The sequence below is a fragment of the Daphnia carinata genome, chromosome 5 (genome assembly GCF_022539665.2).
Source record: "Daphnia carinata strain CSIRO-1 chromosome 5, CSIRO_AGI_Dcar_HiC_V3, whole genome shotgun sequence".
NCBI lineage: Eukaryota > Metazoa > Arthropoda > Branchiopoda > Diplostraca > Daphniidae > Daphnia > Daphnia carinata.
In genome coordinates this window covers 582786-596279 of record NC_081335.1, presented here as the reverse complement: position 1 = coordinate 596279, position 13494 = coordinate 582786, and the positions used below count along the sequence as shown (strand labels likewise).

Sequence of the window (13494 nt, the reverse complement as noted above, 5' to 3'; positions counted from 1 at the left end):
ACGATATACCTTTTTATCTATTTTTTTTTATATATCGAGTAAAGAATAAGCACGAAGCGGATGAACTTAGTTTGCACTGAATGAACTTTTGCTCTAGTGATGCAAATGAGCGCCGTGGGCCTTTGAACCATTCACCGCTGCCAGGTGAAGTGGCAAGTGCGAAATGAGTTCCACTTAAAAAAAAAATCAAATCGAATAAAAACTCCATTTTTTGAAATGAAATGGCAGGTCTTTTTAACGGGACTGGCAATCTCGTGCACCACTATCTGCAGTCAATTCATTTTTAGCCTCCGTGCGGATTAAACACAGGCATTCTTTTTTGTTTGAAAGAAATAAACTGATTAGAGGTCTAGCGCTAAAATTAACTCGTGATACGTTTAGAAAAAAAAAAAGAATAACGGTCAACTATTTTGAATATTAAAAAAAGGAACGAGCTGGAATATTTATTTGGGCCATCTTTAGATGCGGTGGGATTTCTCCGGCCCTCGAGCTGTTAGCGCTAAAACATATCGTTGCGTCACATCGCGGCCGTATTGGCGAAACCTACATTCTCTTAATGCAGGAAAATTGCAATATACCGAAGCCGTGAAAAGAAGCAGAAGAAAAAAAACCCCATAATAATAATAACAATAATGAGTGTAAGGGGAATTTATAATAACTTCGCGGTTGTTGCCAACGGTCACGGTTCTTTTCAGCCAACATTTTTGGTAAAGTAGGAAACGGTTTTCTTTTTATTAGCTAGTAAAAACAAATCAATTGTCACAATGTTTGCTACGTGGGCATATGATATTGCACGTTTTTACGCTGATGGGTGATGTACCACATCCGGGCAAAAATGCGAGGAACAAGCTCAACACTGGCCGTTTGCTATGCCATCTGATTTGTTTTTGATTGCGTACAAGCAATTTTTTAATGAATGCAACTTGTCCTTATTTAGAGTTCACTGGGTTTTACTGACAAGATCCTGTTTTCGATTGGGGCAACGTAATGTACAACATTGTGTAAGACTTTGTTCGAATTTGTCAAAGGACGGCAAGGACGCCTAACTGTAAACTAAAGCATTAGACCCTATAGAAATGTATCGTGTAACAAGTAAACTGGTTTGATATGACATAGTAGTGACATGTGACGTCTTCCCAACGACTAATTATCCACGTTCTTCGTGTTGTTTTTTTTTTCCAGGAGGAAGACAAACGGGCTACTCGTAAAACGTCGATACGTCATTTCCATAAAATTTGATAAGCTACAATGCGATTCGCCTTCGTGAAAAGGCCCGAAAACATCTACTCATCATACGGGTTAGATGATTTGAATCTGAAATCAAATTGTTTGTTCTTAATGGCTTCACGGAAATGTATCTTCTAAATTGAGAGTCTAAATCGCCAAGATGGCCTTGCCCAATCACGTTGGTGTTCGGGAATACCCTTCAGCGTGGTAGAAAATCAAAAGGTTCAAAGACGATGCGATTTCGAAATGAAATTAAAAAAAAAACCCGGTCGGTCAGTGACACTCAATCCGGAAAGATTGTCGAAAGAAAAATGTCTGGACATCAGCCAAAGGGTCACATGATTAGGTGACATTAACACGTAGACGCGATGCATTCGCCATCCTCGAATAATAAAAAGGTGACGACATGCAAACCTTCGTTACCTTCACATTCCCGATGTTGAAAATCTTTTAATGATTAGTCAATGAAAGAAAAAAAGCTGTTTGAGTGCCAAATGAATTCTATCCAACGAAAAGGTACACGTCATTTCGTGCGCAGCATTACCTGTAATTGAATCTGTATAGTGCTTTGGGTGATTCGCTTTGACGTGATTGCAGCTGCAGGTCACGTGTCATTCTCCATTTCACATACTACCCCCGTGGGCTCTACAATCGTTATCTGGGGCGTTATCCTATCGAAAGACGGACTCCATCAAATCTTCCTTCGTCATCTCGGATGACTCTTCTTGCATCTCATATCAATAAATTGATATTATACGAGCGTGATCGTCCGATTTAGTTGGCATGTTGGTGACCGTTGTCGTGATAGCTCAGCACTTTTCGAGATTACCTTGACGTTTAGTTTGGGAGTGAGTCTATCAGCAATGATAAAAGGTGGGTTCATGGACGTCTAGCCGGATAACGGTATAATATTAGAAAAATAACGTAAACCCAATAAAATGAAATTAATCGCGCACATTAAAGATTTTTGCCACGCAGCAAAAACGGATGTTAATTTTTTCTGGATACTCAGTCAATGTGTTTCATTGTGAAATAACGACGCGGTCACGTTCACTTGACCGAATCAACTTCCAAAAAACAATAAACCGATAACTTGAACGCTAAACGTTTAAAGCGCCGGAGTCAAGTAGTTCCATGACACGGTAAAAAGGTAGACGAACTTGCGCTCTGCGTGCAACTCTTCAAGACACATTAACTTTTGAACAGAAAAATGAAATTTTAAAAATCTATAGCATTTTCATTTCACTTCGTGACAGGCCAATTTTATTTTCATAAAAAAGACGAGCCCACTGGATTTTTACGCTGCCGAAAGGCTTGTCTAACGTGAATAAGAGTTCATTCCAAAAATACCTTCTGGCTATAAATCAATTGCGATGCGGATGACAGGTATAAATTTTTTGACTCCGACAAAGGATTTGCATGTTCCTATCTATTTGTTTCATTTCGCAACTGACATGCACGCCCTTGACATGCCTTTGTAAAAAAAATGGTAATGAATTTCTCACTAGAATTGAACCGAGAAACAATAACCCGTTTGCGTTTGAAGGAAGCTGCGTGTCTGATACAGGGGGATATCGTGTCAGACTCATTTCTTTCTCAATTGGATTCGCTATGTGATTAGGTGAGAAGCTGTCGAGTACGTACTAATTACGTCAAGCAACGAGAAGACTGACAGAAATCAATCAGGGCAGACGGGTTGAAATTTTTGAACGCAAATGAACGAAAGGATCGAAGAAAGAAGGAGAACCAGAGGCTGACAATGAGATGTCAATCACGATGATATTCCTCCGAATGGCCGGCATATAAAAAGGTAGATGTTCAACTAGAAGTTTGCGCACTACAACTTTCAATACCGACTGCCATTGCGTTCAAAATCATCACACAGAAAATGCGTTTGGCAATCGTTTTAATGTCTTGCTTGTTGTCGGCCTTCGTTGCAGCTGAGCCTTACTACCCTTTTGACTACTCCGTACAACATTCGTACTTCCGCGCTGGATTTCCTCATCCGTCGATGGTTGACCGCGTCGATCAGGAGGATGTAAACGGACGCTTATTTATCGCCACCGTGACGTTGACTCTGTCGACTGTCACGACCACCTCGACGGCCATGACCGTATCGACGTGCACGACCTCGACCGCTGCCCTTGTGGGCTGCGTTGCTGGCCGTCGACGTCGCGACGTTGTCCCGGAATCCGAAAAATCTGGCCGTGGACTCTTCTACGACGAGAACGAAGCCGAGAACGAAGAAGGCACTTCATTCTTGCCCAAACCCAAAACGTAAGTCTAAACTATTCGAAATCAGGATACACGCATGTTGACGATAAATTCAATTTGGATTTAGGGTGGAGCAATCAGTTGACCAAGTTCCCCGGGCCGTTCGCCAATTACCAACCTACCCCATTCTAATTCAGCCAGGTATTAACGCACCTGAAAACGTGCGCGGTGGTCGATTGGTGATGGCTTTCGCTACGTCTACCGTTACGGCTACAACGACTTCCACATCGATTTCCGTCATGGTTGCCATTTGCAGCAGCTTATCCACTTTCCGTACTTGCGGTTGATTCGGCCAACATTCGCAGTTGACACCTGAATAATATGATTGAAAAGTAAGGCAACGTTTGAAAATCAATTTTTGTCATACCATAAATTATTTTGTATCTTATTGGTTGAGGGTAATACATTTTGCAAAACATTGAGAAAGCGAGACGAAAGGTAAAGAGATTCAGTACTTAATAGAAACGTGACAGGATCTTGTCTAATCAAACGTGGGGAAAATCGAAAGGAGAGTTATCTTGTGATGGGTCTATCTTGCGTGCTAGCGCCTACAACTACCGAATTCTGTTAGAGAAAACATCATTTTGATGGACACTATCTGGTTCGTTCGCTACCTTTACATTAATTGAAATCTGCATTTTCGAATGAGGACTAGCGAACTAGGCATCGGTCGACATGTTCCACTTGTGTTTTTGTATTAACCTCAACATTTAAACTTAGGACATTATTTTTTACGGATTGAGATAACGTCGTTCAGACGTCTGGCCAACATCAAATGGATTAGCGCACAAATAAACAGACTTCAACTTGAGATAAAACAAAACGACCATCACGCATTGTTTGTTTGATTTCAGATATTTCAGTCCCGCGTAGAACGACAAACATTTGCCGTTGCCCTCCTTTTTCACGTGATAAATTCATAAGTGACAAACGCACCCTTTGCCAGTCCATGGCAGGCAAACGAAACCTCCTACAGTCAACAAGATTGCTAAACCAAAAAAATAAAAATCCTATATCAATTTAAACGATGTCATATCACAGACAAATATGAATCAACACAATGAACTATATGTTGGATTCTGGAGGCTAAATAAAATTCAGTCGGGAACCAACTTTGAGTTTGAGTACCGTCTTTCTATTTGCCGTCCAGCCATCATTTCGTTGCCTTTTAGACGTTTACAGCTATGGAACGCGTTAATGGAGTCGTTTTGATGGCCGTAGCCATGCTGGCCACGTTTTGGGCAACCGGAGTGGACGCGAATTCTCACGGTGCTCCCATCACGTCATGCTCAGACATGGGGGCCGTGCACGTTGTTTTCGCATCAAAGGATCCGGCGACTTGTCCGTTTGGCATCACCTTCGCTCAGGTAATTAAGAATTATTCTATCTTTAGATGTACTTTTGTTTACGTCTGAATTTGATAAACAATAGACGGAGGTAATGAAGGGTAGCAAGGTTAATGTTACCCTATCGGCCAACGTAGCCCAGGGCGAACCTCAAAGTAGGCTGCCCGAAGTTACCGGCTATTTCACAGGTAAACTTGCGTTTTGAAATGAAACGTTTTATAAAAGAGTTGGATTTCACTGACGATGAATTCGTGGGATGTTAGGTTACCTTCTGATGGCCTTTAATGCTGAGGATGAGCGTAATGGACCTCTTGGCACTTTCTCGGGCTTCAATCCACAGCAAGGACAGCACCTTGATTGCTGGGACATACCAATGGTTTGAAACTTAACCACAACCAGCCTCTATTTTAGTTTCATATTTTGAAAAATTGACATGAAACGTATGACGTATTGTTACAGAGTGCCCTGACGCACGTCAACGCAAATTTCAAGCCAGCCATTCACACGCAATGGGTCCCTCCCGAAGAGTTTGTCGGTACCGTCATCTTCAAGTATGTCTCCTTGATTTCTAACGCCATTAAACACAGAGCTTTATTTTCACATTAATGTGCTTTTCAGAGCTACCTTTACGTCGAACATAGCCACTATTTGGGCTGCAGTGCCGGCACATAGCAACGTGACTATCAAGGATGATGAGACCACCCCAGCGACTACCCCAACGACTACCCCAACGACTACCCCAACGACTACCCCAACGACTACCCCAACGACTACCCCAACGACTACCCCAACGACTACCCCAACGACTACCCCAACGACTACCCCAACGACTACCCCAACGACTACCCCAACGACTACCCCAACGACTACCCCAACGACTACCCCAACGACTACCCCAACGACTACCCCAACGACTACCCCAACGACTACCCCAACGACTACCCCAACGACTACCCCAACGACTACCCCAACGACTACCACAACAACAACGACAACCCCCGTAAGTAGATTGCCGCAATATAATTCAACTGGTTTTACCCTTTTAAATGAAAACTCAATTGCAATTCAAATGGTTTTTACAGGCACCTACGACGCTGGCAGCACCCGGACGCATGAGCGGAAGTTGGATGGTGGTCGCGTTCGCCCTCGTCTTGGCAGCCATGCCATTCTTGCCAACATTGTAGAATATTACCTCGCTTTTCCCTGGCTCATTTCTGTTTGAATCACTGGAATGCAGCCCCTCTTTTAAAATACACCTTCCTCTCCATTTGTAGCATTTTCATCGACCACGCCTGTCCGATTTCCCAGTTTTTGAATAAGACTTTACAATGAAAAATTAGAATTGATGTGATCGATAAACGCAAGATCTTCTTCGCAGTTTGTGAGATGGAAAAACGAGGGGCATCACAGGTGCATCGGCGCCGATATGGTTCACGTCTGATTTGACGAGCGACCGATGTCATCTCGGTCTATACAAATTCAAACAAATACGGTTTGCTTTTGTATGATAACGCTGTTGTTTTAAGTATTATACGAACTCTGCTCTTTGAAGACGTGTCTATCAAAAAGCAGCAAATGGGACCGCAAATAAAACGCAGACCAAGGAGAAGGTAGACTAGATAACATCAAGATTGTATAGAACAAACATCGAATGGGAAGCCCTAGGGTAGGGCCCAACGTAAAAACCTTAGCCTAATTATCAGCTGCGTCGTTGCGATTATTAAATTTCTAACCTCTTTGCTTGACATAATGAGAATAAATGTTGGAGAACTGACTCCACGTCCATGAAGAAACTTTGGAAAGGCGCATTTTAAAGGCGATCTGCTTCTCTATTCTAAGACGTAGAGCGTACACATTAAGATCAATATGCCTTCTTAGCTCAGCGGTAGAGCGTTGGTCTCGTAAGAAACTTAAGTTAACCAAAGGCCGGGAGTTCAATCCTCCCAGGAGGCATTCAGTAAAACGGATATTACGTACGTCTAAACTAAGACAGCGATGGATTTTTGGGCTTTTAAGAAATGCATACAAGTCAGTGGAGGTGAATATGATGACTTACTTCTTATCCCTGTATGTGTGCTAGTAGCGGCAATGGTGAATCCGAAGAGCTGTTCCACGACTGAGAAAACGGGACGTTTCACTGTAAAACACTGACACCGTTCGTAAACAAAGCTTCCGATTGAACAAATTCTCCACCCTTTACTAAATGCTAGAAAAACCTATTTGCACGATTTAAAAACGAGCACTTGAAAATGTTTAGTGAAACAGCTTAGTAATGACGTGTACGTGATGCGGCTACAACGTACCGAGCACTAAACACACTTTAGCTACATGAAGGACGTTGTTCCTGGAAATGACAGTTGGAAAAAACAAATGAACTACGTCCTGCTGGCCTGAAACGCCCCCGCGCTTAAACGTGGCACACGTGGCACTTTACACCTGGTCGGCCAAATTTGTCCTCGTTTTACCGGGCATCAAACAAATACGTTTTTATCTAGTCATGCGAAAAGAGATCGCTATTACCAGGAAGAATGGCTTCAACGGCCTGACAGTTTTTAAGCGATCATTTGTGGAAAGTCATAATGAGCAGTGAAAGGAAATGTTTTCATTTATTAATACAGCTATTAATTCAAACATCGTTGCCTTCTTAGCTCAGTGGTAGAGCGTTGGTCTCGTACTCTCAATCTAGCAAACCAAAGGCCGAGAGTTCAATCCTCTCAGGGGGCAATAACATACATCTAATGTAATGCAGCCATGACTCAATTTTTCTTTTGAATAAGAATATCCTCCGTTGCGTTGTACCTCATTGGAACATTCCAAAGCAGCTATCTAGCAGTGTTTTAAACGGTTGGAACAGGTTCGTGTGCCTCCTTAGCTCAGTCGTAGAGCGTTGGTCTCGTACAAAGGAAAAAGCTAACCAAAGGTCGGGAGTTCAATCCTCTCAGGAGGCACGTTTTTGGAATATGATTAAATTTAGAGAAATAAAAATGGTTGCAGTCCGTTACGTGCATGATGCCTGAATTCTGCAACGACATGGAAGTGGACGATAATTACACAAGCAATTGAGTGATAAACATGAATAAGAACGTACTTTTCCTATCGAAATGCTAGATTAGGCAGTGACTGCCACTTAAATACTGTCGCCTTCTTAGCTCAGTGGTAGAGCTTTAGTTTCGTACAAAATCGAAGACAACCAAAGCCCGAGAATTCAATCCTCTTTTCATCGAAAAATTGCCGCGATCCTTCGCAAATATCACGGTGGATCTGTTTTAACGGAATTACATGTTCTATTCATAGCCTAAAGCTGTTTATTTTCTTACCTTCTATTTTCGCTTTGTTTGTTTGCTTTAATTTTTGTGGGAATCAAAAGATAAAGGCAGTATACCTCTCAACCTTTCCGCGCTGTTTAGATAAGATCTGGCTAATATCCATATTTGCTACAACGAATCTATATCCTAACATCACGGGACCGTCAACATGACAGTGCGTGACGCCATTACGTTTTCATCTTTCATCTTGACGTCATCCTGTTACGTAACGCGTTAAAAACTAATACGTTTCGCGCAATTTAAATTAGCAAGGAATGTATCTTTACCTACTAACTTGACTTCGCTAACTATATGGCTGGAGCGAAATGGGATTTAACATACAGCGTGCGACTCCACATTGTCGTTCTTGCACAGAACAATGGAACGAAACAACTCGATTTCAAACGTCTCCTATCAGTGAACGCTGTTCTCTCTAGGACTCGTTGGCTCTTGAGGTCATTATCTATAATCGTGTCTGTATAGCGATTAAATATACAACGTATACGTAACATTGAGTGGCCAGGTAGCACGGATCGACTGTATTTGTTTATCGTCTTTGTAGAGCTCTCTATAAAGGAGAGCATGGCCACTAGTTAGAGCATCCAGTCGATTCAAGTCTCACCTTCACCATGTCCGCTTCAAACATGTTCAAGTACGTCTGTTTGTCCCTGGCCCTTTACCTGGCCCTCAACGCAAACAGCATCCAGGGAGCGCCCAATGGAGCACCTAGACTCGCTTGCGGAGACATGGTTCCCCAACACGGCGTCGACCCCCAAACCAGCGCGTCTCCCTTCGTTACAACACCTGCATCGGTTCGAAATTCATTTATTACTTTTGTGTTTTAATTTCATTTGCAATGCCCTTTTTTGTAATTTTGTGTTGGATAGACGTCCATTGCCCAGGGCTCTAGCGTAACGCTTACATTAGCTCCGATCAGCGCTCCTGACACGTTCAAAGGTAAGCAAATATTCCCACCCTCCATTTAAAAAAACGATGGAAAAATGAGTAAATCTTCACTACGCATTCGTCTACATTTTTTGGGGGGCAACTAGGTTACCTCGTGATTGGTTTCGACAACGCCAACCAGGCCGCAGGACCCATCGGCACCTTCTCCGCCATCAGCGATGGCCAAACGCTCGACTGTCCAGGAGTCAATGCCATGGTAAGCCAAAAGAATAAGGATTATCTTCTACATTTTTTAAACCATCAGAAAATAACAAATGTTCTTTAATGATAGAATGCTGCCACTCACGTTAACAATGCCACCAAGACGTCCGTCACTCTTGATTGGACTGCTCCCGCTGGATTCGTCGGAACTGTTCTTTTCAAGTAAGTGCTTTTATTTTGGGCAACGTTTCTCATAATTTTACCTAATATTTTGTTATTACTTCGATACGCAGGACTAGCTATGTACAAAACGTTGCCACTTTCTGGGTCGCCACTCCAGCCTCCCTGGTCACCGTCGCTTAATTTTGAGATACAATTGATCGGTTAATTTTGATTGTTGGCGCATGTCTTAGGGATGCAATAAATCAACCAGTTTACCAATTCAAAAATGTACAATTTCGATTTCAAAGCTGATTTAATAATCTTTACGTTACGACGTTGTAAAGTTCTGGCGCTGTTTGATCAGATCATTAATTTAGGCCACGAGTAGTGGAAGATAAGTTTTCGTTTCCAAATCATACATTATCTTTTTTTTTTTTTTTAACCAAACTAAAAATAAGATAAAGCCCATATTTCGTGACGAAAAAAATTATAAGTTTACTGATGTGGTTGATGTTATCTCTTTTTAAACAAGACACAAAGTCTTAAAACCAAACCTCCTTTTCCTTCCTCCTTCCCTTACAAATTTTTCCAGCCACAAAATTATTGAACATTTTGCACATTTTGAACCGAACAAGCAGCTCGTATCAAATCTTGCAGTAGAGCATTGAAGAGTATGACTAAGATATGAGCAAGGGAGGGATAAATATGATGACTTACTTGTTGTTATCAGTCTATGTGTAAGCAGTGGCAATGACGAAGCCAAAAACGTTGTTCCACGATGGATTAGAAAGGCCAGGCAATTCATTGTAGGTCATGGAAAACACAACTGCATGGAGCAGTTAAAACGTACTAAATCGCCATATCCAGCCACACAAGAACGTCGATCCTAACCTTGGCAGTTTGGAAAACAAATGAATTTTGTCTTGATGGCCTAAAACGCCCCCACGCCAGGAGGTAGGGCACGAATCAGTTTGTCTGGTTGACTAACTTTGTCCACGTTTACTCTAAGATCAACGAATACATTTATGTTCCGGTCAAGCAGAAGAAACAAACGATTGTCAGGCCGGATTCCTCCGGCTATCCAAAGAATTACTAAAGGATTATTAAAAGAAAATCATGATAGGCGATGCAAGGAAAAGGTCTTGGTTTATTAATCCTGTTTAATTCCTGCCGCCTTCTTAGCTCAGTGGCAGAGCATTGGTCTCGTATAGCTTTCTAGTCACCCAAAGGCCGAGAGTTCAATCCTCTCAGGAGGCAATTGCGCGGAGGGGCGCACATCTTAACATTTCAGCAGGGGCAATACATAAATTTGTTTTAGCAACATCCCAGTTGCGGCTCAGGATTGAGATCTCAAAAGTTACCATCAGGTAACGTCCAAGCAATTTAAGGTGAAGCTTATGGCACGGTGCAGTGTGCCTTCTTAGCTCAGTGGTAGAGCGTTGGTCTCGTAATAAAGTGAAGATAACCAAAGGCCGAGAGTTCAATCCTCTCAGGAGGCAATAGCGCTGATGCACGCATGACTTGACAATTCAGCAATGACAAGTTATAAATTTGTTTTAAGCAACGCATATCACCATTGCGTCTCATGCTTAAAAACTCAAAAGTTACCATCAGTTAGCTTCCAAGCAATTGAAGCTATAACGCATGACACGCTTTAGTGTGCCTTCTTAGCTCAGTGGTAGAGCGTTGGTCTCGTAATGAACTGTTAGTAAACCAAAGGCCGAGAGTTCAATCCTCTCAGAAGGCATGGGGCAATATAGATAAATCAGCATATGAACAAATAAATGAAGATAAATTTTGTATCTTCTACAAAAGAAATGCGTTGCTGAACTTCTGCGTGATTATCAGTATTTCAGATTGTTTTTGTTTTCTGTTTCTATTTTTACCTTTCTTCATTTACCTTTTTTGGGAGCCAAAAAGCTCAAAGACAATGTACGTCAATGACTTTTGCACTATTAGATAGGACCGAGCACCAAGACTCGCTTGCGCAGACATGGTTCCCCAACACGGATTCGATGCGCAAACCAGCGCTTCTCCCTTCGTGACCACACCTGCATCGGTATAAAATTCATTCATTACTTGCCGTGTTTCTTTTGTGTCTAATTTCATTTGCAATCCTTTTTTCTTTTGAAATTTTGTGTTGGTATAGACGGCTATTTCCCAAGGCTCTACCCTAACACTGACCCTGGCTCCGGCCGGTGCGTCTGGCGCCTTCAAAGATAAGCCATTATTTACCTTCATTATACTGAACATTGATAACTGAATTACTATTTTACTATGCATTCAATATTTTTGAGTGATTAGGTTACCTCTTGATGGGCTTCGATAACGCCAATCAAGCAGCTGGACCCATTGGCACCTTCTCGGCCATCAGAGATGGCCAAACACTCGACTGCCCAGGAGTCAATCTCATGGTAAGAATGAAAAAATAATACAATAAAATGTTAAAAGATAATAAATTTCATGTAAATATATACAGAACGCTGCCACTCACATCAACAATGCCAACAAGACGTCCTTCACCGTCGACTGGACGGCCCCCTGCCGGATTCGTGGGAAGTGTCTTGTTCAAGTAAGATTTTTCATGTGACCAACAACCGGTTTTCCATTTCATTTTAAGCCTTGTTTCATTACGCAGGACTACTTATGTAGAAAAGGTTGATGTGTTCTGGGAGGCCACTCCATCCTCCTTGGTCACCCTCGCTTAATTTTGGATTATTCAAAGATTAATCAATCGATTATTTTTTCATTCTTGGTGCATTAGACAGTTCAAACTGTTGGTTAACAAATTCAAAATGAACAATTCCGTTTTCGAAAGTGAGGGTTAAAATTTTATTAGAAGCTAACATCAATAAATAATTCGATTCGCTTAATTGATTCATTCATTTAAGCCACGCGCAGCGAAAGATAGGTATCCTGTGCAAATCGAACTTTGCCTTGGCTTCTCTTTTATCACGTACGCACTGAATGAGGTTAAACCAGGACCTTCTGTCAAAGAACGTAGTTAGCTGACGCAGATGCATATGTTATCATTGGAATCACGGTTTAGGTTAAATAAGTACGGAGCACGTAGTGGGAGTAAAGTGCGATTTGCTATGCCCATTGACGCGCGTCATCAGGCAATTTAAAGATTTCTAATCGCTGTTAACCAAGTGCAGCTGTTCGAATCCTATACGCACCATACAGGGATCGAAGGGGACAATTGCATATTTTAAAAGATTTTAGAATTAAATTCTATTGCCCGTTCCGTAACTATTGCAACTGGCGAGTTGGAGTTGAAAGACATTGACACCTAGGGGGGTGACGATAATGTACCAAAATGCACCGATAATCTCAGAAAGAGGAAAGGTGCAATAAATTTTGTTTTGCTTACTTCCCCCCTCTCATCGCCAATGTTTCGCAAAAGAAGGGAAAGGTGACATTGGCCAAGATTTTAGTTTTCTTTCGACACCTGTCGCCACGACGAATGATACCATAAATAGTGGTTAACACAAAGTACATTACTTTAAACAATATATTTACTGTCCTTCTTAAAGATTCTCAGAATGGGCTGGTTGGATTCTACTAACACGCGATAAAGATTACAAACGAACATAAACTATTTCGCTGGGGTGTTGTTCAGAATTAACGAGAACATGAATTTGAATAAATACAATCCGAAATTGAATAGCTCACCTGTTTATGCCGATCGACGCAACCACCTACATTCAATGACGAAATTTCGAATATGACGACAATAACTTTACGCGAACCAAACCCCAAAACGAGTGAGACATGTATTGTCACCAGCCTCTATTCGCACTTTACGCAACGCGAAAGCTTACCTGTAATAAGGATGCGTCTGGGGAAAGGAAACGTGTTTGGGTCTTTGGGAAAAACCCGGTAGGTGTCGCAAGTTTGTAGCGAACCGGTAGAAAGTCGTAAGAACTAGTTTACTTGACTCATTCTTTCAACACATCGTCATTAACAACAGTATGTTGTTATACAGCGATCCCAATGCCGGTGCCGGGCGGTACCAGGTGTCGTTGGCCCCTTTCTGTTACAGCGGATGCAATTCAAATTCAAAGCCAGTC

General features: G+C 41.9%; 4 protein-coding genes and 6 non-coding genes across 12 annotated transcripts; all 10 read left to right on the top strand.

Annotated features, from left to right (window-relative positions):
* The first annotated feature begins 3076 nt into the window (after positions 1 to 3076).
* Positions 3077 to 3838, top strand: LOC130696723 (uncharacterized). Its single transcript, XM_057519822.2, has 2 exons — positions 3077 to 3504; positions 3569 to 3838. Exons 1-2 carry the CDS (start codon positions 3116 to 3118, stop codon positions 3786 to 3788), a joined length of 609 nt encoding a protein of 202 aa, XP_057375805.1. The 5' UTR covers positions 3077 to 3115; the 3' UTR covers positions 3789 to 3838.
* A 755-nt stretch (positions 3839 to 4593) lies between these two features.
* LOC130696700 (putative defense protein) lies at positions 4594 to 6120 on the top strand. Of its 3 annotated transcripts, none has more exons than XM_059495220.1 (6): positions 4594 to 4868; positions 4933 to 5035; positions 5111 to 5223; positions 5307 to 5398; positions 5466 to 5593; positions 5934 to 6120. In XM_059495220.1, exons 1-6 carry the CDS (start codon positions 4686 to 4688, stop codon positions 6029 to 6031), a joined length of 717 nt encoding a protein of 238 aa, XP_059351203.1. In that variant the 5' UTR covers positions 4594 to 4685; the 3' UTR covers positions 6032 to 6120. The 3 variants fall into 3 exon arrangements, with proteins under 3 accessions (XP_059351203.1, XP_059351202.1, XP_057375777.1); XM_059495219.1 differs by having other exon boundaries at positions 5466 to 5605; XM_057519794.2 differs by having other exon boundaries at positions 5466 to 5617.
* Positions 6121 to 6715: 595 nt separating this feature from the next.
* Positions 6716 to 6800, top strand: Trnat-cgu (transfer RNA threonine (anticodon CGU)). The gene is given in 2 exon segments: positions 6716 to 6751; positions 6765 to 6800. It is a non-coding gene; the product is annotated as a tRNA-Thr (tRNA).
* Positions 6801 to 7485: 685 nt separating this feature from the next.
* Positions 7486 to 7571, top strand: Trnat-cgu (transfer RNA threonine (anticodon CGU)). Its single transcript is given in 2 exon segments — positions 7486 to 7521; positions 7536 to 7571. It is a non-coding gene; the product is annotated as a tRNA-Thr (tRNA).
* Positions 7572 to 7709: 138 nt separating this feature from the next.
* Positions 7710 to 7795, top strand: Trnat-cgu (transfer RNA threonine (anticodon CGU)). Its single transcript is given in 2 exon segments — positions 7710 to 7745; positions 7760 to 7795. It is a non-coding gene; the product is annotated as a tRNA-Thr (tRNA).
* Positions 7796 to 8749: 954 nt separating this feature from the next.
* Positions 8750 to 9708, top strand: LOC130696703 (putative defense protein 3). The gene is made up of 5 exons (XM_057519796.2): positions 8750 to 8964; positions 9040 to 9109; positions 9205 to 9314; positions 9390 to 9481; positions 9553 to 9708. The coding sequence occupies exons 1-5, from the start codon at positions 8782 to 8784 to the stop codon at positions 9620 to 9622; spliced, it is 525 nt and encodes a 174-aa protein (XP_057375779.1). The 5' UTR covers positions 8750 to 8781; the 3' UTR covers positions 9623 to 9708.
* Positions 9709 to 10593: 885 nt separating this feature from the next.
* Positions 10594 to 10678, top strand: Trnat-cgu (transfer RNA threonine (anticodon CGU)). The gene is given in 2 exon segments: positions 10594 to 10629; positions 10643 to 10678. It is a non-coding gene; the product is annotated as a tRNA-Thr (tRNA).
* Positions 10679 to 10835: 157 nt separating this feature from the next.
* Positions 10836 to 10920, top strand: Trnat-cgu (transfer RNA threonine (anticodon CGU)). Its single transcript is given in 2 exon segments — positions 10836 to 10871; positions 10885 to 10920. It is a non-coding gene; the product is annotated as a tRNA-Thr (tRNA).
* A 36-nt stretch (positions 10921 to 10956) lies between these two features.
* On the top strand, positions 10957 to 12262 carry LOC130695868 (putative defense protein). Its single transcript, XM_057518934.1, is given in 7 exon segments — positions 10957 to 11034; positions 11385 to 11480; positions 11571 to 11638; positions 11724 to 11835; positions 11901 to 11960; positions 11962 to 11993; positions 12060 to 12262. Coding segments are annotated over 7 exon segments (516 nt in total). The 3' UTR covers positions 12130 to 12262.
* Trnat-cgu (transfer RNA threonine (anticodon CGU)) lies at positions 11083 to 11168 on the top strand. Its single transcript is given in 2 exon segments — positions 11083 to 11118; positions 11133 to 11168. It is a non-coding gene; the product is annotated as a tRNA-Thr (tRNA).
* Positions 12263 to 13494: the final 1232 nt, after the last annotated feature.

Coding starts and splice junctions, on each gene's coding strand:
- LOC130696723 (XM_057519822.2), top strand. CDS start 3,116: ATGCGTTTGGCAATCGTTTTAATGTCTTGCTTGTTGTCGGCCTTCGTT. Junction 3,505..3,568: donor TTCTTGCCCAAACCCAAAAC/GTAAGTCTAAAC, acceptor ATTTGGATTTAG/GGTGGAGCAATCAGTTGACC.
- LOC130696700 (XM_057519794.2), top strand. CDS start 4,686: ATGGAACGCGTTAATGGAGTCGTTTTGATGGCCGTAGCCATGCTGGCC. Junction 5,224..5,306: donor ATTGCTGGGACATACCAATG/GTTTGAAACTTA, acceptor GTATTGTTACAG/AGTGCCCTGACGCACGTCAA. Junction 5,399..5,465: donor GTCGGTACCGTCATCTTCAA/GTATGTCTCCTT, acceptor TGTGCTTTTCAG/AGCTACCTTTACGTCGAACA.
- LOC130696703 (XM_057519796.2), top strand. CDS start 8,782: ATGTCCGCTTCAAACATGTTCAAGTACGTCTGTTTGTCCCTGGCCCTT. Junction 9,110..9,204: donor CGCTCCTGACACGTTCAAAG/GTAAGCAAATAT, acceptor GGGGGCAACTAG/GTTACCTCGTGATTGGTTTC. Junction 9,315..9,389: donor GTCCAGGAGTCAATGCCATG/GTAAGCCAAAAG, acceptor CTTTAATGATAG/AATGCTGCCACTCACGTTAA.